The sequence below is a fragment of the Vicugna pacos genome, chromosome 9 (genome assembly GCF_048564905.1).
Source record: "Vicugna pacos chromosome 9, VicPac4, whole genome shotgun sequence".
NCBI lineage: Eukaryota > Metazoa > Chordata > Mammalia > Artiodactyla > Camelidae > Vicugna > Vicugna pacos.
The window spans coordinates 9,620,699-9,647,359 of record NC_132995.1 but is presented as its reverse complement, the minus strand read 5'-3'; the positions used below and the strand labels follow the sequence as shown (position 1 = coordinate 9,647,359).

General features: G+C 36.5%; 1 protein-coding gene across 3 annotated transcripts in view; it reads right to left on the bottom strand.

Moving 5' to 3' along the window:
- Positions 1 to 8,616: 8,616 nt before the first annotated feature.
- Positions 8,617 to 26,661, bottom strand: part of ZNF112 (zinc finger protein 112) — a 29,817-nt gene continuing 11,772 nt past the window's right edge. For all 3 annotated transcript variants that reach the window (XM_015243098.3, XM_072966892.1, XM_072966891.1), the window contains exons 3-5: positions 24,162 to 24,288; positions 20,256 to 20,351; positions 8,617 to 12,045 (exon numbers count right to left, since the gene is read on the bottom strand). In XM_015243098.3, the coding sequence (XP_015098584.2) occupies positions 9,545 to 12,045; positions 20,256 to 20,351; positions 24,162 to 24,288 (2,724 nt within the window). In that variant the 3' untranslated portion in view covers positions 8,617 to 9,544. The remainder of the gene's footprint in view (positions 12,046 to 20,255; positions 20,352 to 24,161; positions 24,289 to 26,661) is intronic.

Genomic DNA, 26,661 nt, shown 5'->3' with positions numbered 1-26,661 from the left:
CTACATTGTAGTGATAAAGATTAAATTATCCAAGAACATAACACAAATGTATAATTACATGCATGTAACAAATATCCTCAAATATATATTTTTAACTGGCAGAACTAAAAGGAGTCATACTCTCTGATTACATAATAGAATACACACACACACACACACACAAACAGTAAGCATATGGAAGATTTGACACTACTAGGAAATGTGATCTAATTATACATGGCATACACGTCTGTTCAGGTACACATAGAACGTTTACAAAATTTGACCACATGCTGGACCATAAAGTGTAAACAGCAAATTTCAAAACACTTCAATAATATATATTCTCAATGAGGTGCAATAAGGCTAGAAATCAGTAATAAATCCTTACTAGACAATTGTAGCTTATCTGTAAATTAAGAATCTTAACGATGGATGCGTGAAAGCTCAATGGATGGGCTCAGGGGAATCTGGAATATATTTGTAGCTGGATTAATAAAAATACATATCAACGTTTATTAGATGCAACCAAAGCCACACTTTAAGGGAAATATAAATTATTAAATACATATACTAGGAAATAATGCTGAAAATCAGTAAGAGACTCATCAATCTCATGAAGTTTAAAAAGGATGGGGGGTGGGGTATAGCTCAGTAGTAGAGCGTGTGCTTAGCACTGGATTCAATCTCCAGTACCACCATTAAAATAATAATAATAATAATAATAATAATAATAATAATAATAATAATAATAATAATAGCAGTGGACCTCCAATTCTGAACAAGATGGACTAAGCATATTCTACTCCATTCCTCCTGCTATTTACAAGTAAAACCCCTACACAAAAAACATAGGGAAACTAATAAAATTCTGACAGGTTGAAACAAGATGGCAGACAGGCTAGGGACATCAGGACTTGAGGAGTAACCTGAAGGTGAGTTCCCTGGTGTGTGTGTGTGTGTGTGTGTGTGTGTGTGTTTGCACACACCCTTTACAGGACAGAACCTTTTTGACTAAGTCCATTCTCCTTCAGGTAATACCACAAAAAGCTGAGCTCCTTCCCCTTTTCATTCAGTCCCACGTCCTGCAGACTGTGGGCAGAGTCTTGTCGTCCATTCCAGCCCTGCACTAATGAGAGGCTACGGCCCTCTTCCAACTAGGAATTTTGGAGACTGTGAGGCGGAGCCCTGCGGACTACCCCTCACATCCCACACATGCACTGAATGAAAGTCAGCACCCTACCCCATCCCAACTAGAAAGTGGGAGGAGGATTTGAGAGATGATGGAGCTGGAAAAAGGGACTTAAAGTGCTTCAAAAAATAAAAGGAAAAGAAAGGAAAAAAGGAAGAAAGAAAGGGAAAGAAGGGATAAATTAAGCAAGTGTGGGAAAATATTTATTGTGGAATCTGATGGGAACAGGGGAGTCCACTTTACCGCTCTTTTTGAGTATTGGTCAATTTTATAGCAAAGCCTCCAAAAGTAATCATAGTCCAATTAGTTTAAATTCTGCTGTTTTTGTGAAATAAAGAAGCCATATTAACCTCTCTCAGCCTGTTTTTTAATTTTTTTTTTCATTTCTGCAGTCAGGATGTATCTACTACATGAGAATAGGAACACTATATTTAGGAGAAATAACCCAAATCCCCAATTACCTGAAACTTGACAACATATCCTATTTTTGAAGAAAATCAGTGTACTAACAAGGCATAGTTGAGTGAGAAGGAAAAACCCATGACATCACTGTTTCCTGCCTCACCCAGGGTAGTTAGGTGGTGCCTACACAGGTAGGATTTAACTAGCTGGTACTATCGGGTCCCTCTTACCTGTATGATTTCTTCACACATCCTTCTTCCCAAGTTGTTCTTTCCTCTTCTCTCACCTTCCCATGTCTTGGACTCTCACATGACTCTCACTTGCTACTGATGCTTTTGGGCCATGTTCTTTCTTTCCCTTTTCTTAATTTCCTGAATGCAATGACATTAGGTCCTAAACAACTTGAACAGGAGGCTACAGAATTGCTTTTTTGGAGATATCTCGGGGAAAATTCTCATTAACAAGGAGTGGTGTCATTTCCTGCTTTCATATTCTAGAACTCTACTATTATTCTAGTAGTCCCACGGCCTGAGGAGAAGCTTTAAATTAGCTGAAATCTTAAATCTTGGCTTTCAACAGTCTCCACTAAAAATTTGATTCTCAGGTTGTCCCTTTGCTCTGGAAACACTGACTACAAACATATTGCATTTAAGGCATGTTGTCTAGCTTGGAAGTAAAGCTCAACTTACTGCAGCAGGACAGACAGAGCCTGGGTCCCTGACTGATGGTGGAAGCTGCCCATTTAATCAGGCGCTCCCCAGGGAACTCATAAGCCTGAAGTAAAGTTCTATTGTGTTAAGCCCCTGAGATGTGGGGGGTTGGTTTACAGCAGTCAGTCTATCCCCACCTGAAAGGAAAGCTATATCTGTGTGATTTTTGCTTATATCCTTTGAATCATTAATAGTATCTGTTGTGGAAAAACTATAATTCATGTGATTCTGCCATGACAATTGATTACTTTGTTTTAGCACAGGAGTTAATAGGAAAATTGAAAGAATATGAATTTTGTAGTTCTCAATTTTTCACAAATATCTTTAGAAGAGTGGCAAACATTCTTCAGCAGGAAATAAGTTGAGTAATAATTAGTACATAAACATAGTAGAGTACTGTGCAGACCATAAGAGGATGTGGCAAATGCATTTGTTGATAGGGTAAATGTTTTTTAACATACTGATAAGTAAAAAAGTTAGAAAATAGTTGCATGGTATAATCCCAGTTTTGAAAAAATATTATACAGAGGTGTTTGCTTACGTCACATGAGGCATAGTAAACCAAAGTATTTACAGTACGTAACTGAGTGGTAAGTTTGAATTTTCAAATAATTTCACTTACACATTTGAGTTTTTCTGTAGAATTTTATTTGCAATGTTCAGGAATTCATTTCAAATCAGTTTACTGAGGTCTAATTTATGTATTATAATATTTACTCTTTTTAGAATATAGTTCTATGAATTTTGACCAACATATACATTAAAATCAAGATATGGAACATGTTCATCACTCCAAACCATATTGCATGTGCGATTCATCCATGTTGTTGTATTTGTAGTTTATTTTTACTGTTGAGCAGCACTCCATTGTATGGATATAACATAGTTTATTTTTCCCATTCTCCAGGTAAAGTATATTTGGGTTGTTTTGAGGTTTTTCAGTTATAATGATGCTGCTATAAACTTTTGCATTCAGGTATTTGCACGAACTTGTTTTCATGGTATTGCTGTGATGTATGCCATGTGAATGTTCTTTATAAGGAATTGCCACACTGTATTTCAAAGTGGCTGTAGTGTTTTGTATCTCTATAGCAATGTCTGAGAGCTCCAGTTGCTCTTCATCATTTTCTGCACTTGGTATTGTCTTTTTTTTTTTCATTTGAAGAACAAATTCATTCTAATAGGTGTCTAATTCTATCTCATTGTGGTTTTAACTTGAATTTCCCTAATGACTAGTGATGTTGACCCTAATATCATGTCCTTATTTTACAGCTATATATGTTTTTGGTGAAGTGCCGTTGAAAACTTTTGCCTATATGTTAAAAAAAAAAGGGTTGTTTTCTTAGTATCGAGTTTTGCGGGTTCTTTATATATTCGGAACACAAATTCCTTTTAATGTATGTTTCACAAATATTTTCTTCCAGCCAGTTTCTCTTTCTATTTTCCTAAGTGCATTTTGAAAAGCAGAGGCTTTAAACTTTGATAAAACCCAACTTATCAAATTTTCTTATATGGATTATACTAAAAAGTCCTTGCCTACTCAAGATGACAAAGAAAACTGTCCCATCTTTTCCTCAAGGGCTTCTATTGTTTAGGATTTACATTTAGGTCTAAAATCCATTTTGAGTTAATTTTTATTTGGTGTGATGTATAGGTTGAGATTTATTCTTTTGCACATGGATGTTTAATTATTCCTGCACACTTTAATGAAAGACTATGTCTCTCATTGAATTGCCTTGGCATGTTTTTCAAAAATCAACTGACCACGTTTGTGAGTCTATTTCTGGACTCTATTATGTTCTACTGTTGTATGTAGTTAGCCTTCTATTAATACCATATTGTCATGAATGGATGTTCAATTTTGTCAAATGCTTTTCCTGCATCTATTTCTTCTTTTTTTTCCCTGCGGATACAGTGAATTAGGCAGTTTGACTTTTGTATATTGAAACAATCTGCATTTCCAGAATCTATACCACTTTGTTATAATGCATTATGGTTTTTATAAATTGCTGAATATGCTATGATAATATCTTGAGGATTTTGTGTATATGTTCATGGATATTGGTCAACAGTTTTCTGTTCTTATAATGTCACTGTTGGATATTGTAATCAGGATAATGCTAGCTTCATAAAATGACTTAGAAAGTTTTTTCTTCTATTTAAGAAATTTTTTTTTGTAAAATTAGAATCGTTTTTTTCCTTGTATGCTTCACTAAAGTTTTCAGTAACGCCATCTGCCCCTAGATTTTCTTTGTTAGAAGTTTTTAATCTGTAAATTCAGCTTTTTGGGGAGATATAGGAGTATTCAGATTGTCTTCTTCTTGTATATGAATGGGTAATTTGTGTCTTTCAAAGATCTTGTACCTTTTGCTTAAATTGTCAAGTTTATAGGCATAAAGGTGTTCCTAATATTCATGGGGACCTCATCACCTAAAAACCATGCAGTGTGTGGACACTCTGGGGCTGCTGCTCCTGGTGGAAGGCAACAGGGATCACTTGCTCAATATAGTCTAATTCCATTTGGATCAGAGAACATTGCGTGATTTTACTTCTTTTAAATTTGCATGGTTTGTTTTATGAACTAGAGTATGGATTTATCTTGGTGAATGTTCCAAAAGCACTGGAAAGGAAGGTGTATTCAACCACTGTTGGATGAAGTGTTCTCTGGCAAGTAAGTCAAATTGGACAGCAGTATTGTTCAAGTCTTCTATATCCTTACTGCTGTACTGTCACCTTATTTTCATCAATTACTAAGAGAACTACTAAGGTTTCGAAATACATCTGTGGTTTTCTATCAGGTTTTGCTTCACGAATCTTGAAGCTCTGTTTCTGGATGTATAATATTTAGCATTGCACATCTTTCTGGTGTATCCCTGATAATATTCCTTGTACCAATTCTTTGTTGATATTAATATAGCTAGCACAGCTTTGTTTCGACTAGTTTTAGCATGACATACCTTTTCCCATTTTAGTCTTTTAATCTACTTAATTACTTATATTTAAAAAGGGCTTCTTTTAGAAAACATATAGCATATAGTTCGGTCTTGCTTTTTTATCCAATGGGACAAATCTCTGCTTTAAGTGGTGAGTTTATTTTACATTTAATTTAATGTAATTATTGATATCACTGGTTTTAACCTAGCATCATGCTAGTTGTTTCCTATATGTACCATGTGTTATTCAATTTTCCTATCTGCTTTTGGGTTATTTTTTAGAATTCCAAACTACTGGTTTATTAGTTACATGCCACTTAAAAATTTTTAAGTGGTTGCTCTAGGGCCTATAATGTACATATATAATTTTTCAGTCTACCTTCTAATAATACTACACCAATTCACATAGTGCACAACAGCTACTTCCAATTTTTTTCTGCCCTGTTTTGTGGTATTGTTTTTTTACAACACATTTTACTTTTATATATGCTATAAACTCACAAAACCTTTCTCCTATTTTTGCTCTAGTGAATTATATTTTCTAGTGATTAAAAATAAGAAAACCTATTTTATATTTACTTCCATTTTAACCATTTTCAAAATTCTTTCTTTTAGGAGATCCAAGTCTATTTCTGGTATGATATTCTTCCAGCCTGTAGAAGATTCCTTTAATATTTCTTGTACTGCTGGAAGTATATTCTATTAGCTTTTGTTCACATGAAAATGTATTTATTTTGCATATTTTTCTGGAAGATTTTTTTTCATTGGGCTTGGAATTTCTGATTCACAGTACTTTGTTTTAGAATTAAAGATGCTACTCCATTGTCTTCTGGCATGCATAGTTTTTGATGAGAAGTTTCCTCTTTTTCTCATCTCTGTTCTTTATATGTAATGTGGCCTTTTTCTCTGTCTTCCTTTGCATTGTTCATTTTCAGCTATTTGGCAATAATGTGCCTTGCTTTTTGTTTTTGTTTGTTGTTGTGGTGGTTGTTTTTTAATCCTGCTTGTGTATTCTGAAGTTCTTGGTTTGGGTGAAGTCTTTTATTATTTAAAAACATGCTCAGCTATTATCTCTTCAAATACTTTTCTTCTCACTCTCTTTCCTTTCCCTCTGGATTTCCAATTATACATAAATTAGACCACAAAAATTTCCCCACAGTTCTTGGATACTCTGTTTTCTTCACACTTTTCATGTTTCAGTTTGGGTGAATTCAATTTATTCAAGTTCTCTGACACGTTTCTCAGCTGTGAGTAACTTACTTATGAGTCTTTCAAAATCATCCTTGGTCATAAATTCTTTTCTAGTATTTCCCATTTGATTCTTCACTAATTTCCACCAAAATCGCCCCAACTGTTCATGTATATTGTCTGCCTTTTCCATGAAAGCATTTAACACATCAGCCAGTCATATAAAATTCTGTCTGGTATTTCAGAAATACGGTCGTCTCTAAGTGTGGTTCTATTGATTGGTCTGCTGTCTCCTAACAGGGTGTTGTCTGTTCTTTTTTTTAATCTTGTAATTTTTGATTGAATGCCAGATCCCATGTATCAAACAGTAGACACTGAAGTAAACAGTACTTTTGCCTGGATCTGGGCACTTGTTCTGCTAGGATGTTAGCGTGGGGCGTTGAATCAGTCTGGTCAGGTATTAAGTTGAAACTGGATTCTGTTATTGCAACAGTTGTCTTCAGTACACTGCTTCAAATGTTTCTAATGTTACCTTGTGCTTAGGGTGGGGGTTGGAGTGCTGATGGATTTTTCTAATTGCTCCTGCTCCACCTTCAGCTTTTGGCTATCTCTGTGCACTTGTGCCACAGAAGGATTCTCTGTCCATGTTCTTGCCCTTTTCCCAAGGCAGCCTGCTATGACATGTCACTAGGAGTAAGCCAGCCTCTTTATGGGGACCAGGGACATTCTTTATTGTCTGGGTTTAGTCACAGTCTTGAATAGGGATTGAAGGGGTCAGAGACCTTATGCATTTTGGGGAGCTAGGACCTGATAAACTCAAAAAACAAGACAAGCTCTCTCCCCTCTCAAGCTGTGAACAAAAAAAGCAGGTGATTGTGAACAAACTGAAGACAAGACATAAAATGACAGAAGTTAAGAGAATTAAAGAAAAGCTTGACTGACCCGGACCCAAATCCAATTCTCCTTGTATCTTTTCACTTATATGAACTGAGAAATATATTTGGTTCAAGCAACTCAAGTTCGATTTTGTTACCTACAACTAAGAGCATCCTAACTGATAAAACCACCATTAGCTCTCATGATCTTCCCTTGGAAGTGAGGGTAGTAAAGAAATGCATTAAAAGCCCTGGATTTCTAATGATACTGTGAAACCTGAATTAGCACCTTGGAAGCCTGGTTAAGCCAGTGCCTTGGTCACCCTTTTCATCCAACAGGGAGAAATCTGACAGAAAATAGTTTGCTAATTTATACTACTACTGAATTGTACTAGGACATCGTAGGCTGCATGGGCTTTGAGACCTAAAGAAATTTACAGAAAGGTAAGGTTGCCAACACCTAATTTATCTGTATCCTCTGGAGACTTTTGAAAATTAACTTCAGGGGTTTTATTCTTTAATTTTGGCCATAATGCCATCTAAGGAAATAGAGCAATCACGTTATGAATTCTTAACTATAAGGGACAATACCTCAGTAGTTTATTGTTTTGGTAAAATTAGTAAATGTTAATTGTGAATTAAAAAAAAGTACAAAAAAGAATAAACCAAAATTTTGCTTGTCACATAAAACCACAGTATACACGACAGTGAGAAATCTTTCACAGATTATCTATTAAACATGTATTTGAACAGACATGTATATAGACTTAAGGTAACTGGATATTATGAAGGTACAATCCACACTTTTACTAAACAATATGCATGATTCTTTCCTGTCATTTTAGATTGATCTCATACTTTCCATAGCTCTGTATTACAGGAATGTAGAGAAATTTATCCAAACTCATATTAATTTCCTGTTTAAAAAATTACCCTTATGTACACATCATTTCTTTAAAACCACTTTATCCTAAATTATTATTCTATGATTTCCAGATGAGTATGTACACTTTAAATTTTGATGTATATTGTATGACTCTTCTCTAACCGACTTGTATTTTTCATTCCCTCCAACAAAATGCTTTGTTCTTGACAACAGAGATTGGCTTAGAGAAAATCCTATCCTAATAATCAACAAAATGTTTAGAAAAAGTCAAAAGTTTTCCTTTCGTTGTGCGAGTGGAAGGAGTATGGAGATGGAAAACTTAACAAAATTAAAGTCCTCCAAACTTGCCACAGATCCTGCCTGAGGAGGTTTGGATTAGACAGGTTATAGCTCTTAAAAATCAGTCAGATCAAAAGGACCTTCATGGAAACATGGAAATTAAAAAACCAAGTATTGTAATTTTGTTATTTATTAAGAAAGTATTTTTCATCAGTAATAATTTCTGACACTTTCCAAATATTACAGTAAAACTCTGCCTTAACACACAGGGCAGGAGTAAAAATTCAATTATGTAAAATGCAGTGTTCCAGTTTTGCAGTGTTAACCAGAAACATTGTTTATCAGCTTATGCATCATTTAAAGTGCACATAGGTGTACATACATACACACATACACAGCTAAACTTAAATGGTTGTATACCATATTGTAACAGACCAAATAGTAAGACATTCAGCTCATTCCTGCTTATGAGGGACAAAGGATGCAAACCAGTCCTAGTTGGGTTGCAACCAAATTCATGTAATTTCAGGTTGCAATTTCACTGATGTTCTACATTTCAAATAATATTTATTTGCTTGAAGTGCTTATATTAAGGTTACCTGCAGGGGTCCTCCTCCAAATACACTTTTAAATGATTTTTTGGGGGGAAATTAAAATTTTCAAACATACCTTTACACACTTTCAGTCATTTAGCAAAAAGTCCTGAGCACCTACACTGAGTTGTGCAATGTCATGGTTTCACAGACTTAGCAATAAGTGAAGCCCCTTCTCTCACTAAGCTTACAGTCCAGTGGACGTGGATTTAGCTACGCTCATCCTTGTACTTTTCTTAAAGCCCTGACCATACTCTTATCTTTTATAAGCCCTACTGCAACAACTGGTTAAAGTCACATGCAATGACTGATGTTAAAGTTCTCACAAAATCCCACATGGAACCCCTCTCGTTAGATGTCTCTGCTGTGTGGTCTCCTGACTACTGTGAACGTTGATGTTGGGCAGAAATATTACATTTCATGAAAAATTCTTTTTCTACTTTATGAACTCTATAGTGAATGGAAAATTTCCACTCCCATTTGAGGACTTCAAAAGAGGACACCATTTTATAGAATCTCATTTCTGTATGGATTCTCTGATGAAGGATAAGCTTTACTATACTCTTCACTTTTATAGAATTTATCACCACTGTGGACTCTTTGATGAATTAGAAGACCTGAGCTCCAACGGAAACCCTTACCACACACATCACATTTGTATGGTTTCTCTCCGGTGTGGACTCTCTGATGAGCCTGAAGGTTTGATCTCTGACTGAAGCCCTTTCCACATACCTCACATTTGTATGGTTTCTCTCCAGTGTGGACTCTGTGATGGGCTTGAAGACTTGAAAACCCACTGAAACCCTTACCACATTGTTCACATTTATAGGGCCTCCCTTCTGCGTGGACTCTCTGATGTGCTTGAAGACGTGAACTCTCACTAAAACCCTTCGTGCACACCTCACATTTGTATGGTTTCCCTCCTGTGTGGACCCTCCGATGTGCTTCAAGGCGTGAACTCTGACTAAAGCCCTTCGCACACATCTCACATTTATATGGCTTCACTCTAGTGTGGACTCTCTGATGACCTTGAAGATATGCTCTCTGACTGAAGCCCTTCCCACATACCTCACAGATATATGGTCTCTCTCCAGTGTGGACACTCTGGTGGCTTTGAAGGTATGACCTCTGACCGAAGCTCTTACCACACTCATCACACTGGTATGGTTTTTCTCCCGTGTGGACTCTTTGATGGGCCAGAAGAGTTGAGGCCTTACTGAAGCCCTTATCACACTCTCCACATTTATAAGGTTTCTCTCCCGTGTGAACCCTCTGATGAATTTGAAGATTAAAGCTCCAACTGAATCCCTTCCCACACTCTTCACATTTGAATGGTTTTTCTCCAGTGTGGACTCTTTGATGGCCTTGAAGGTGTGAACTCCGACTGAATCCCTTCCCACACTCCTCACACTTGTACGGTTTCTCTCCAGTGTGAACTCTCTGATGGCCTTGAAGGTACGAATTGCGACTAAAGCCCTTCCCACACTCCTCACATTTGTATGGTTTTTCTCCACTGTGGACTCTCTGATGGGCTTGAAGGTATGAACTCCGACTGAAGCCCTTATCACACTCCTCACATTTATAAGGTTTCTCTCCCGTGTGGACTCTCTGGTGAACATTAAGAACTGATCTATGACTGAATCCTTTACCACATGCATTGCAATTGTATGGCTTCTCTCCAGTGTGGACTCTCTGATGATCTTTAAATTTTGAATTCCAATTGAAGCCATTTCCACACTCTTTATAAGGTTTCTCTCCAATGTGAATTTTCTGATGGCCTTGAAGATACGAATTTTGGCTGAAGCTGTTACCACATGCATAATGTTTATATGGTTGCTCCCTAGTGTGGACTATCTGAAGGTCTTGAAAATGTGAGGCCAGACTGAAGCCATTACCACACTCCTCAGAATTATAGGGAATCTGTTCTACATGAACTCTGTGCTGAATGTTAAGATCTGAGTTACAGACGAAACCCTTCTCACAATCCACATCTGTGTATAGTTTCTCTTCAGTCTGGATTTTCTGATGGGCTTGAAGACAAGAACTTCGAGTAAAGACATTCCCATTCTCCTCATATTCATGGGGTTTCCCCTCAGTATGGACCCTGAAAATACCATTAAGTTCTAAGGTATGACTGAAACCTTTCTCATAAATGGTGCATCTATAGGGCATCTCTCCGGTGTGAGTAATTTCATAACTGTTATGAGAGGAACACTGGTTGAAGTTCTCATCATATTCACATTTACATGGCTTCTCCTCTGCGTGTACTTTCTGATGGGATTGCAGAGGTGAATCCTCAAAAACAGAGTCATCTCCTCTATGAACGCTTTGATGAATATGAAGAACTGAACTGTAACTACAGCCCCTTCCACATGGACTGTATGAACGGAGCTTCCCTTCTAACTGTAACTGCTGGTGAACTTCAGAGCTAGAGTCATCACTGACGGCTTTCCTGTACTCATTGTCAGGGTGGGGATTCTGCCCTGTTTGAATTAAGCCTTGATTAAGCGATGAAACCTTCGTGACATCTTCTCCACAGTCATGGCAGCTATAGTTTTTCTCTGCCCTGTGTACACCCCGATTACCACTGTGATGTGAAATCCAATTGATGCTGTCAGACTTACAGAAATCATTTTTCATGGAAACTTGCTGACATCTACACTGATAATTTCGTGACTCCATCAGATACATTTTCCTCCAAGAATGCTGGGCTCTCCCAGAGGGAAATTCTTCATTTTTTGTATAACTAGAACCATCTCCTAAATGAGTCAATAGATAGTTCTCATCTTCAGAAACCTGAATTGGTATTCCTGCCCAAACCTGACAGGGGGAATCACCTCGTTTTTGCAACTGAGAAATGTTCCCTTGAAAATCTTTCATGGAATCTTGACACCTGGTTGACCCTCCTCCACTTTGTTGCCAGGTCTGCCAGGTGGAAAACTCTTTGGGGGAAAGGCAGCTTAATCCCGCTTCTTGAATACTTTCCATATTATGTTGACTCTTGGTTCCTATAAGAATAAAGAGAATTTAAACATGTGCTTGGTGGATGCTTTTATTCAGAGATTTCAAGATTTTGCACTTAGATCATGACACTTAAATAAAGTAGAGGAAAATTCATGTTATTACCTCTGACAGTATTTAGAAAATGGCTCATCTTTGGCTACACCAATAAGATAATTAGGAGCCACAGAATTCAGGGTATTTGAATTCAGTCAGGGATCTGCAACACAATCTGGACATTAAGGATAGTGGCTCTGTTCAAAAGGCCTAGTTAAACCAAACGCATATGAGCATGGGTTTATGATGGGTTGCCTGGAGTTCCCAAGGAGAAAACAGCAGAGAGCAGTCTCAAATTGGAAAGAATATAGTTTCAAGTGGACAAATGCTTTTTGCCTTTTCTTTTTTCTCTGGCACATGAGCATATTATTGTTTGTTTTTAAGAAGATCGTGTGTTAAATGCTGTGCAGATGAAGGTAAACAAAGACCTTTAATCTGTGCTTGAGGCATCATAAGGCTTATCTTTAATGAGTTATTATCTTCATGAGAATAATAAGCTCTTCTAAATCACTGTAAGCCATTATCAGGTTTAACTCCTTCCAAAAGATATTTTGCAATTATCAAGGACCATGGTGCAGGTCAGAATGTGAAACACTGTGACAGAATTCAACTCCAAAGACATTAGAAAAAAGACAGAAGGAATCACAGGGAAGTTTCATGTCACCTGTTAGGTGTCCTCTGAGGCAACTGATTAAGCAAACAAAACTCAACGAAACGCTGACTTTGGCTTGCATCATTTTGTGGGATAATTACTTTAATGTTTAGGGAATTTGAGGCACAAGAAGAGTTAAAGATGGGCATGTTTGGGTGGAAATGGTTTATCTGTTAGTTATTAAAGCTCAGATTCTCAGCAGGCAGCAGATCTTCATATCCTGGTGAGAAGTATCCCCCCTGAGGGCAACTGGTCCAACAGGGTTGAAGTAATAACATGTACTCCCCTAACGCTTGTCAGTACATTCTCTTTCAGCATCCAAAAAAACAAAACAAAACAAAGACCTAGTAAAAGAGGACTTTTCTTCATAACATGAATATTATCCTCACACATAATTCTTCCTTATCAATTTTGTTTTTCTATCTCTCCACACTGGAATATTTACCCACAAGGACAAGCACTCTGTTGCATGCACTGCGTTACCCTCACTGCCTACAACACTTCTAGCGAATAGCAGTTGTTCGAAAAGCATATAATGAATAGATCACAGTTTGAGTCACTCTCACTCACAGAACTAAAAGGGCATGTATGTGGAAGTTATTTTTCTTGGGAAAGGACTGTTGATGGCAGTTTTACTGCAAAGCTGAGAGGCTGTATTAAGAAGTAGGGCTACACTCAGGGGTATCACCTGCTGTTGAGAAAAGCAAAGATTACAAGAATCTTGTGGGTTCTGTCTTTTTAAATTTTCAAAATAACCTCTGAAATGCAGGTTTTTCTCCACAAAATCTTACCTGTAGCCCCACCCTAGCCCCAGCTCAAAAAAAAAAAAAAAGGAAAAAATAAAAGGTCCCACTGATGATTGTGTGGCACAAGGCTCTGGGGCAGGGCACTGACTGCAGGGTGACACTTATGGTATCCGTAAGTACTCATCTTAGTACTTTAAAAAAATGTTCAGCAATGTCTCTGGCTTCTGAAATGCAAAGCTTTCAGCCACTATATTAATATTTTGTCACCTAAAAATGAAATGAAGGGACATGCTACAGAAGGAATGTCAAATAAATAGCTTATATGTGAGCAGTTTGGGCTTCCAGCTAGAGTTAATAATAATGCTTATAGTTGAGTTTTGGTATCATCAAAAACACTCAATACATATTCAAGAAGATACAGTTTAATATGTCATGTCTTTTGGGACTGATGTGGTGGCTTGGGGAACATGAAAGCAGCTTGCTAGTCAAAGCCCAATTTCTTATGAAGCACCTGTTTCAATACAAATTTGTACATACATAATTTATAACATAAGAATCTCTCAAATGTATAAAGATTAAAATTTCTTTCTGACCAGTGGTTTTAATGTTAAAGGGACAGAGAAAGGAAAATAAAAGTTTCACTAAGGTGAAATTTAGTTTCAGAATCTTATGGAAGAGATCATACATTTAACATTAATTTTTATTATACCCTCAGTGGTACATACTGAAACAACTTATTTGTCATTTTCTCTCCATGTATCAGCAGTTAAGTTCTATTTTAATATCAGTGGTAGTGTGTTGATGATAAACTCTGTTAAGTTTATAAAAGAACATCATATGATGGAGAAAATATGCACTGCAAAGAGCACTGACTGACCTCACTCGGAGTAACAAGGATAAGAATTTACTTAATCTCCTTAGTAATTCTGCTTTAGAGTTTGGGAAAGTCAAATCATTCCAATATCCTGTATCAATTAATTCAACAACAAAGGTGTTATATTTATCATATATACCAAATAATTCTTTTAAATTTAATGCTTATCCATAATGCATTAACAGAAAAAAATCTCTCTATATTTTCTTTTTCTCTTCTTCAATAGAAGCTACTCAAGAAACATCAACTCAGGCAACCCAGGCTCATATCACCCTGCATTCTTATTCTTACTACATTTACAGATAGTAAGAGAAACCAAGGCATTTTTCTGGACAGTATCAGATACAGTAACAATAATGTCTTGATTATAGACTGATACTTAAGCTGCTGTGCTGGCTAATCTCTTGACATACCTGAGGCTTACCTCTCTCTAACAAAGTATTTATCTTTTTTAAAAAAAAATTGAAATACAGTTGATGTAAAATATTGTTTGTTTACATAGTGATTTGACATTTTCATACATTATAAAATGATCACCATATTAAGTCTAGTAACCACCTGTCCCCATACACGGTTATTATAATATTATTGCCCATATTCCTTATGCTGTATATTACACCCCCATGACTTCTTTATTTTATAACTCAAGGCTTGTACCTCTTAATCTTCTTCACCTGTTTCATCCTCCCAGAGTATACTTAACCTTTAGAGGACTTCCTGTCCATCTCTACTTCTTTTCCTCACAACTGAATGAATTCTGGCTTCCTGTTTGGAAGATAATTATTTACTCAATTTCTTTACCAGATATAGGTCTATTCAAATTGTGTATTTCTTCTTGTGTGAGTTTTGGCAAACTGTGTCTTTCAAGGAATTGGTCCATTTCATTTAGGTTATCAAATTTGTGGGCAGTTTGTTCACTGTATTCCTTTATTATCCCTTTCATGCCCACAGGTTCTGTAGTCATGTCCCTTCTTTCATTTCTGATATTAGAAATTTAGATGCTCTCTTTTTTTCTCAGTTAGCCTAGCTAAGAAGCTTATAAATTTTATGCATCTTTTCAAAGAATCAGCTTTTGGTTTCACTGACTTTCTCTACTAATTTTCTACTTCCAATTCTTATTTTTTTCTTCTACTTACTTTGGATTTAACTTGCTCTTCTTTTTCTAGTTTCCTAAGGTTGAAGTTTAGCTGATTGATTTTGGATCTTCTTTCCTAATACATGTATTCAATACTATAAATTTTCCTCTAAGCACTGCTTTTGCTGCTTCCTAAAAATTTTGATAAGTTGTATTTTCATTTTCATGTAGTTTAAGATATTTGAAAACTTGAGATTTCTTCTTTGACCCACATATTATCTGGAAGTGTGTTGTTTAATCTCCATTTGTAATTTTCCAGTTATTTAATTTATTGACTTCTAATTCAATTCCACAGTGCTCTAAGAGCAGACATTGCATGCTTTTAAACTTGCTAAGGTGCGTTTTATGGCCAAGAATATGGTCTGTCTTGGTGAACATTCCATGTGAGCTTGAGACGAAAAGTTCTTTCTTTCTAATCATCTACATTAACAATGGTTCCAACAACCAATTCCATGCCACAAAGCTATCATTTTAGAATCAGTTTTAACTCTGTCCACAGGAAAAACATATTCCATACCTTGTTTTATTGTGCTTTGCTTTACTGTGCTTTGTAGATACTGAGTTTTTCACAAATTGAAGGCAACTCTGTGTTGAGCAAGTCTATTGACGCTATTTCTAATAGAATTTGCTCATTTTGTGTTTCTGTGTCACACTTTGGTAATTCTCATAATATTTCAAGGTTTTTCATTATTATTATGTTTGTCATGGTTTTCTGTAATCTTTGATGTTACTACTGAGGCTCACTGAAGGCTCAGATGATAGTTTGCATTTTTTAGCAATAACGCATCGTTAAATTAGGGTATGTACATTGTTTTTTGGCATAATGTTATTGCAAACTTAATAGACCACACTATGGTATAGCCATAACTTACACATGCACTAGGAAACCAAAAAATGCGTGACTCACTTTATTGTGACATTTGCTTTATTGCGGTGGTCTGGAACCGAACCTGCAGTATCTCCAAGGTATGCTTGTGTAATGTGTGAAAACAAGAAGAGGGTTATGTGGAGTGAGGGCAGAGGGAGTGAAATGCAGAAAACAAAGACTACTCTTTGTATTATAGCACAAAAATGGCCAGCCTATCACGGCCCGTGATCAGATGTGACCACTGTTAATGACTGAAAAAGTAATCTAAAAATTATAAGAAAAAAGTAATTAAATATATGTGTAATTTTAAAAATGTATGTGTCATATTAGCAACATGCCATTTTATCCATAGTTCACTTTATGCCTGCAGTTAGTTAAAGCAAATGTAGTAACTTTTTCTATTAAAAAGGAAATTCTGGCAAGCAATTGTAATGCTAGATCAGCATGACTGGCACGTGTAAGATGTCACAAGATATTTATGAGAGGTTGCATTAAAACTTAAGGTTTGCTTAAAGTTAACATACAAAGTTAAGTTACAATTTTGGCAGCTCTTAACAGTGATGTCTGATAATCTAATTAAGCCATAATGGAATTCAAATTATCGGAGGAAATAGCTGTTTTGTATAGCCTAGGAGCAAGAATAGTTTTTACAGTTTTAAAAATCGTGTAAGAAAAAAAGAAGAAGAATATGTGATAGAGACCATATGTGGCCAGCAAAGCCTAAAATATTCACATCTGGACCTTACAGAAAAAGTTTTCTGACTCCTGCTCTAAAGAGTGTATTGCCTATATGACCCTGAATCTTAACAGAGATGGCAACAAAAAATTATAGAAGTAAAGTAATTTGTTTTGAAATTTTTAATTGACTAACTTTTTCCTACCCAGGAGCATCCTTAGGTATCCAGTTGTGACAATGCCTTTGACATCAGATGAGGACTCAAGAAACATTACTAAAATGCTTGCACTCACATAAAAGTACAATTTGGAAACTGTATTTCTAAAAGAAAATTACAGGTCAATATCCGTCAGGAACATAGATGCCAAAATCCTCAACAAAATATTAGCAAACTGAATTCAACAGTACATCAAAAAGGATCACATACCATGATCAAGTGGGATTTATTATTCTAGGGATGCATGGATGGCTCAATGTGCGTAAATCAGTCAGTGTGATACACCACATTAACAAAATGAAGGCTAAAAGTCATGTAATCATCTCAATAGATGCAGAAAAAATACTTCATCAAATGCAACATCCATTTATGATAAAAAGTCTCGACAAATTGGGTATATAGGGAATATATCTCAACGGAATAAAGGCCATTTTTGACAAACCCACAGCTAGCATCATACTCAACTATGAAAAGCTGGAAATCTTTCCTCTTAGATCAGGAACAAGGATGCTTATTCTTGTCACTTTTATTCAACAAAGAATGAAAGTCCTAATCAGAGAAATTATACAAGAAAAAGAAATAAAAGGCATCCAAATTGGAAAAGAAGAAATAAAACTGTCACTATTTTCAGATGACATAATGTTATATATAGAAAACCTTAAAGATGCCATCAAAAAATTACTAGAAGTAATAAACAAACTCACTAAAGTTGTAGGATACAAAATCAAAACACAGAAAAAAAAATCTGTTGTATTTCTTTACACTAATAACAAACTATCAAAAACAGAAATTAAGAAAATGGTCCCATTTACAATTGCATAAAAAAAAATACTTAGGAATAACTTTAACCAAGGACGTGAAAGACCTGTATATTGAAAACTACAAGACATTAATGAAAAAAATTGAATACACAAATAAATGGATGCTCATGGATTGGAAGACTTAATTTTGTTAAAATGTCCATTATACCCAAAGCAATATACAGACTCAAAGCAATCCCTATAAAAATTCCAATTGTATTTTTCACAGAAATAGAACAAAGAATCCTAAAATTTGTATGGAACCACAAAAGACTCAAAACAGCCAAAGCAATCTTGAAAAAAAGAACAAAGCTGGAGGAACCATGTTCCTTGATTTCAAACTACATTAAAAGCTATAGTGATTAAAACATTATGGTACAGGCATAAAAAAAAGACACATAGATCAATGGAACAGAAAAGAGAAACCCATAAACATACAGTCAACTAATTTATGGCAGAGGAGCCAGGAATACAATGGGGAAAGGTCTTCAATAAATGGTATTGGGAAAATTGGACAGTCACATGCAAAAGAATGAAACAGGACCACTATCTTACACCATACACAAAAGTTAACTCAAAACTGATTAAAGACTTGAATGTAAGACCTGAAACCATAAAACTGCTAGAAGAAAATGGGGTAGAGCTCTGACATAGGTTTTGGCGATGATTTTTTTGAATCTGACACCAAAAGCAAAAAGAAACAAGGAGGACTGCATCAAACTAAAAAGCTTCAGCAGAGCAAAGGAAATGATCAACAAATCAAACAGGTAAACTACTGAATGGGAGAAAATAACTACAAATCATATATTTGAGAAGGGGCTAATATCTAAAATATATAAAGAACTCATACAACTCAACAGCAAAAACCAAACAATCTGACTTTAAAAATGCGCAGAAGAACTGAATAGAAATTTTCTCAAAGACATACAGATGGCCAACAGGTACATAAAAAGATAGTCAAGAACATTAATCATCAGGGAAATGCAAATCAAAACCACAATGAGATATCACCTCCTATCTGTTAGAATGGCTATTATAAAAAAGAAAGACAAGAAACAACAAATGTTGGTGAGGATGTGGAGAAAAGGGAACCCTTGCGCACCACTGGTGGGAATGTAAGTTGGTGCAGCCACCATGGATATCAGTCTAGGGTTTCCTCAAGAAATTAAAAACAGAACATATGATTCAGCAATTCCACTTCTGGGTATTTATTTGAAGAAATATATGTACCCCCATGTTCACTGCAGCACTATTTACTACAGTCAAGATAAGGAATAGATAAAGAAAATATGGCATATACATATACAGTGGAATACTATTCAGCCATAATCAAGAATGAAATCTTGCCATTTGTAACAACAATGGATAGACTTCGAGGGCATAACTCAGACAGAGAAAGACAAATATCCTCTGATCTCTTTTATGTGTGGAATCCAGCGCACACACACACACACACACACACACAAAACAACCAAGCTCATAAATAAAGTGAACAGATTGGTGGTTACATGAAACAGAATTTGGGGGATGGGAGAAATAGGTGAACTTTTTTTTTTTTCAGTTTAAGTAAACTGAATAAAAAATTTTTAAAAATGCCAACAAGTGAAAGCAGGTCAAGAAACTGTTTAGGAGTCAGAGGATGGGAGGGTAAGAAGAGAGGACGGAATGGGGATTTGAATGAGGAAGTTAATGTAAGAATGTATCACTTGAAATTGCTGCCTGAGAAGGGTCAATTATAGTGTTGGCTTTGATCATTCTTGATCATTACTTTAGTTGACTGGCCATTTTTGATCTTTGGAATAATGGCTACCTATCTATGAATACTCAAGGACACCTTGAACAGTTAGAATTAGGACAGGCAGTCACCAATGACAGACAACATTCTGGAGTATCCTTCCATTATATTGATTTATTCTATACCTATTAGACTTCTATACCTTTTGTCTCAAGGACTGGAGACAGTGAAGACCATGCACGTATTAACCAATTCACCCATTCAAGGCAAAGAGAAAAGCAAGCCAAGTAACCTGAAGCAGAAGCATAATTACGACAGGTCTGATGGGACAGTGCAGCTGGAACAGAACGAATAAGCTAGAGGGGATGAGGGGACAGACACCTTAAGGCCTGACAGGTGCTGACTTGTGTTTTATGAGGGGCTCTCTGGCTGCTGGGTCACTGCTGGATGGTTCTCACCTGAACACCCATCTCTCTGGGTTTCTGTCTCCATCATCAAAAGCTCTTCTTCTCTCTCCAACTGGAATATAAGCTCTGGTTTGAAGAGCTGCTTCCCTGTAAAAAGGCAAGGAGAGCACATGTCTTAAATTTTGACTGAGTCCAACTTATTTTATTTTTCTTTTTTGAATCATGTTTTTGGTACTGTATCTAAGAACTGTTTGCCTAACTCAAGGTCATGAAGATCTTCTCCTGTGTCTCTTTCTAGAAGTTTCACACTTCTACATTTTACATAACGTCTCTAATCCATTCTGAGTTAATTTTTTAATAGGTGTGAGGCATGTAAATATATGCATACAGAAGTCTAAATGTTTCCAAACCACCTGTTGAAAAGACCATACTTTCTCCATCAAATTGCCTTGGCACCTGCAGTACACTTAAAATAATTTCAGAATTGCTTATTCCGTATCAGTACAATAAACAAATCCACTAAAAAGTGTTCAGGATTGCAGTTCTTTGTCCCATCCCCCTCCCACTCTACCTAAAACTAAGGGTATACAGTTATATACTGTGTTGGTATATAGTTATATGCTGTGTTCCTTAGCTGCTTCTGTGAATTCTTTTTTTTTTCTCTTTGATGTGTTTAAATTATTTGAGTATAGTTGAGTTCATTTGTTTTTTTCATTTTTATTTTAGTTTCAGATTATCATCCCTTGTATTCTTTTTCTCTTTAATTTTTTTTTTTTTTTGGTGGGGAGGTAATTAGGTTTATTTATTTATTTTAATGGAAGTACTGAGGATTGAACCCAGGATCTCATGCATGCTACGCGAGCACTCTACCACTGAGCTATACCCTCCTCCTATCCCTTGCATTCTCATTTAAGTTTTAGAATGTGTTGAAATGACATATTTTCAAAAGTCCAAACTAGACAAAAAAGTATACTCAGACAAGTATGACTCTCTCGAACATTCCTTCCATACTATCACCTCCCACTCACTTACAAGAAACTAACGTCATGATTTCCTGATTAATCCTTCTTCTGATTCTTCTTATAAAGATCAGCAGATATACAAATATCTACTTATTTTCCCTTCTTTCTTATTCAAATTGTAGTGTACTATTAATGCTCTTTTGTACTTTGTCATCTTTAGGGAAGATTCCTACAAGTGAATAGCTGGGAAAGGGTAAATCCATAGTTTTGTCAAATTCCTCTCCTTAGGGGTGGTATCATGTTGCATTCCTACTTTCTTTCGCTTTTTTTGGGGGGGGGGCATTAGGTTTGTTTGTTTGTTTATTTATTTATTTATTAATTAATGGAGGTATACTGGGGATTGAACCCAGGACCTCGAACATGCTAGGCACACACTCTACCACTGAGCTATAATCTCCCCTCTGCATTCCTACTTTCAAGGCATGAAAGTGTTTTATTCTAAAGGCACTGCCCCAAAAAATACAGTGTCAAGTTTTTGAATTTTTGCTGGTCTCATGGGTGAGAAATGGTGTTTCAGTATAATTTGAATTAATCTCTCTTATTTTGAATGAAACTGAATAACCATCCATATGTATACATATTTATATAATGTGTGTGTGTGTATATGAATTTGTGTCCACACACAGACACACCTCCTAGCTCTAAGCCCTGAGGCCAGGAAACAAAGACACCATGGTGGCAATGATAATCTCCGGCATCCAGACCTTGGTGTTAAATACCATTCCCCAGTAAATGAAATGGAGGATTCCAGAGCTGGGGCAAAATAAAAGATGAGCCAAAGATAGCATGCTAAGCCACAAAATAAGGAAGTGCTCATAAAAAGGGTGGGGGCATATTATAAGGGCACGGGAATCAGCTTAAAGGGTCCAAATTTGGGACAATTTTAGCAAGAAAACTACTACAGTAATAAATTATAAACCATTTTTTTAAAAAATAATTCACAACTCCCTACAAATAATAAATGAATAAATGGTTAAGAGAGAGGGGCTCTTGCTTACTCCAGAACGCCAAGCTCTGAATGCTAAATGTGAAGGAAGTACTGAGTCAGAAAATTATCATTTGATGCTGTTTATAGGGAAATATTTGTGTTGTCTTAGAAAGTGTTGCCCTATGATTGCAGAGGAAACAAAGCAGTGATTTTATAGTGGAGAAATTGGACATCTTGACTAGGTGATGAAAACTAGACATTTTCAATGAGGGACAGTTGGTGTGTCTCTAGATGTGATACCCTCAAAAGGACACCCCACTACTAACTGTAGAGTTCCAGCCAGAATGGACCATCTGAATTGAATTATGAGGAAATACTAGGAATGTTCTATTGAAAATGAGGGGAGGGAGTGGTGGTATTCTTTTAAAATGTCACTGTTACAAAAGACACAGAAATGCTGTGAAAATGTTCCAAAATTAAAGGAGGCTAAGAAAGACACTGACAGCTAGACTAGACTTTCGGCTAAATCTTGCTCTGGGGAGAGAAAAATATACTTTAAAAATAACTGGCTCTACTGAGAAAATCAGAGCACAAATGATAGATGGATAAAAGGATTGTATCTGCACTAGGGATATGTAAGAGAATAATCCTACTTCCAGGAAATACACTGTTCAGTGAAGAATTAACTTGGCCCAAAGAGGGGTCTGGCTTTTGCCCTCAGCTCTTGGGAGGTGATCTCTATGTACTCGCAATGTACTACCTGATAAGAGTGTCTTTTTTTACCTAGAGGCCTTGGGCCACACCAGAGAGTTTAGCAATGTGATTTATGGTGGGGCCTTTGAGCTATGTTTATCAGCTTGATCTCCAGATGGGCTGGAAACTAAAGTCAGCCACACAGGTGTCCAACCACGTCTACGTGATCCAGCTGCAATTAAAGCTCTGGCGACAAGGTTTGTGTGAGCCTCCCTGGTTGGTAATGCGCCACGTGTACTGTCAGCCATCACTGATGGGAAAAGTGAGTGCTGCCCACGACTCCACTGGGAGGGAACAACCAGAAGTTTGTGCTGGAAACACCCCTGGACTCTGCCCCAGTTGTCTCCTCCTTTGGCTGATTTTATTCTGTATCCTTAACATGTAATAAAGCATAACCATGAGTATAACAGCTTTCAGTGAGCTCTGAGGGTCTTCCTAGCAAATTACTGAGGCTCAGGGTTATCTGGGAGACCCTTGAACTTGCAACTGGTGTCAGAGTGAGGACAGTCCTGGGGACTCCTGGACTCTGCATATACACTGAAGCATTTAGAGATAAAGGTCCATAGTGTATGGAAATTACTCTCAAATGGTTCAGAAAATTATGAATACACATGTTTTCATATATATATATACACACAGAAACATTTATAGAGAAAGAAAATGTACATAAATGATAAAATAAATGGGGTAAAATTGACACTACATTGTAAACTGACTATATCTCAGTATGTATAAATAAATGAATAAATAAATACATAAATAAGTAAGTAAGTAAGTAAATAAATAAGTAAGTAAGTAAGTAAGGTAAAATGTTACTATAGGTAAATCTAAGTAAAAGCTATATGGGTGGTTCTTGTTCTGTACTTTTGCAAATTTTCTGATATTTTGCAAAGTTTGATGTTACTCACAAATACATTGTTAAAGCAAAAAACAAAATACCCCCCAAAAATCAAGTTAATAAACAGCTACAGTTACTCGCACCCAGAAAAACAAAAGAGCTGGAGCAACTCACTAAACTGATTTCATGACAAACCAGTGGAGTAGGATCACAACTGCCCATTTAGTTAATAGGACAGATTGTTTTCCTGGATAGAAACATCTGAAACATCTTGTCTCTGTTGCACAGAGACTATCGGGACTCGTAAATACCCAAGGTCAGAGAATGAGTTCAGGAATCCCACAGCGTCAAACAACTAAGCACACGAAGACACCCCGGGAGGCTGACACTGAGTCACAGAGGGCGCCCGTCCTCACCCACTGACAGCAGGTTCCGGAAGTTCTCCAGCATCACGTCTCGGTACAGCTCCCTCTGGGCAGGGTCCAGCAGCCCCAGCTCCTCCTCAGTAAAAACTACGGCCACGTCCTTGAACAACACTGGCTCCTACAACACCAAACACACACAGACTGTGTTTATGGAAGAGGGGCAGTACTGAGAAAGTGTCCAGGATGGGAAGCTGTTCAGGATTCTGAGGGATCGAGTCAAATTTAAGCAGCTGCCTTCTGACTGCCTTTCACGCTGCCAACTCCATCCACCAAAAGGGCTGCAGGAAAAGACATCCTTGTACTTTAAATTGCTGCCTTTTGTTAGCATTCCTATAGGTAAGTCCCAGGCCTCTGCAGCATCCTGGGCTACTAGAAAAGCTTTAGTTCCAACAGCACGTGATGGAGTCTGCCTTCCCTCTTGTACATGCTTCCACTACTTACTCAATTTGCCTGACTTACAGGGCACCAGTCACCCTTCCTGTCAGAGTATGTAGCTCATCCTCCACGCCCCATGTAGACTGTGCAGCATTTATGGCGTCATGCTGCGGGCACAGCTCTGGAGCCTGACTGCCTGTGTTCACGGCAGAATGCTCTGCTTGGTGACGCTGGACCCGTTCCTCACCCTCTCTTCATTTGCATGCGGATATCTGTACCTTAGGGTACTGGTGATAAAATGAGTGACTATAGGTAAAGCACTTAGGAAGAGTGTCTGGTACACAGCAAGCACCCAATAAATGTCAACTATTCTTATGATTATTACTATCATCATCATCATCTCTGGAATCCCATTTCCAGGCTGTGTGGTAATTCAAGGAATTGATGATTGGGAACATAATGAACTGATCCAAATAATGCATGCTTACTCAGTTTTAGATTATCCATTATAAACAATGTTGCAAAAGAAAAATCTTTCCACGTAGACCTTAGTCCCTGGAACTCTGTTGATTATCTCCTTGAAATCAATTTAAAAAAGTAGAAATGGTAATGCTGAAGAATGACAAACTTTAAAGTTAATGAAACCATAATGGCGTGTGTTTCCTCTAAAAAGATTTTTCTAACTTACTCTTCTTCCAAGAAAGTACAAATCCCTAAACCTCTTTACCCTGGCCAACAATGGACATGAATACTTAACAAAAAAACCTGATAATCTCAGGGGTCAGTTTGGGATGTAAAAACCAATTATTTCAAAATATTTTCACAAAGTTGATTAGTAATGAAAATCATTCTCCTTTCGTATGTTTGCCAGTCATCTCTATTTCTTGTTTTGTAATAATATTCATCTTGGGGACATTAAGGCCTTGTTGTAAATATTTTTCATTCTATCATGCTATTTGTCTTTTAACTTTTTGCTATAGGGAAATTTAAAATTTCTATATAAAGATCCATTCAAAACTACATTTGTTCCTGCTGGGGCTCCAAACTTCTCAATCATAGGCTGTGGTCTCTGAATAAGAATTTTGGTTTTATTTTGTTTGCTTGTGTGTGTGTGTTTTGTCTTGACTTTTTGCCTACCTTTTCACCCAGATGGTATGCCTGATACTTTTGATTTAGAAGATCAAGTCTTGACACTTGCCTACTGTAGCAACTTGAACAGGACTTCAAATTACACAAACCTCTTATCTCCATGTTGACAGTGAAGATGATTCCAAGTCCCTCTCAGAGCAGTGACTAGAGTGACAGATGGGAAGGACCTGTGTGCCTTATAGTATGACTACAAATTTTAAATTAAGTACCTCTAATGCTCTGTAAAATAAATTAACTCATGAACAGTATAACACACAAAGACACACAAATATACACAGACACACAAAGAAAGCTTTCATGTCCTGGAAAGAAAGAATGTAGCTCCTTTTGTATGAAAACAGCTAACACTATTTTTTCTGAGTCCAGCTTCAGTATGATCCTGTTAAACAAAATTATCTTTTAGATACTCTTTTTACAAAGTATGTGAGGTACCACTTAGGAAAAAAACATTTTTTTAAGTTTTGAGTCCTTAGAACATAAGGACAAATAATATGAGAATTCCCTCAAAATTGCTTTTCAAGTAAAGATTATATGAAGAGAAACTGATACTGTTGTGTAAAACTGCGAAAATCTTCAAGAATTTAAAAGCTTGTGAATGAAGAATAGTTAAAAAATGGGGGAGGGTGTACAACAGTTCACTGAATATTAGATGACAAAAATTAAGTGCTATAAATTTAAGTAAAAAAAAAATTCAAAATTGTATTATTGCAAGCATAGTTATGAATGCACATGAGAAAAAAGCATAGAAAAAACAGGCGATTTGTAAGCAGGGTAATAATGTGTAGGTTTTCCCATTTAAAAAATTTCTATTCTCTTTTACACTATTATTTGTGAAATAAAATGATAATAAAAACCAAAAGGAGCAATACGGGGATGGCAGAATGGGAGGTACAAACTATTGGGTGTAAGACAGGCTCAAGGATGTATCACACAACACGGGGAACATAGCCAATATTTTGTAATAACT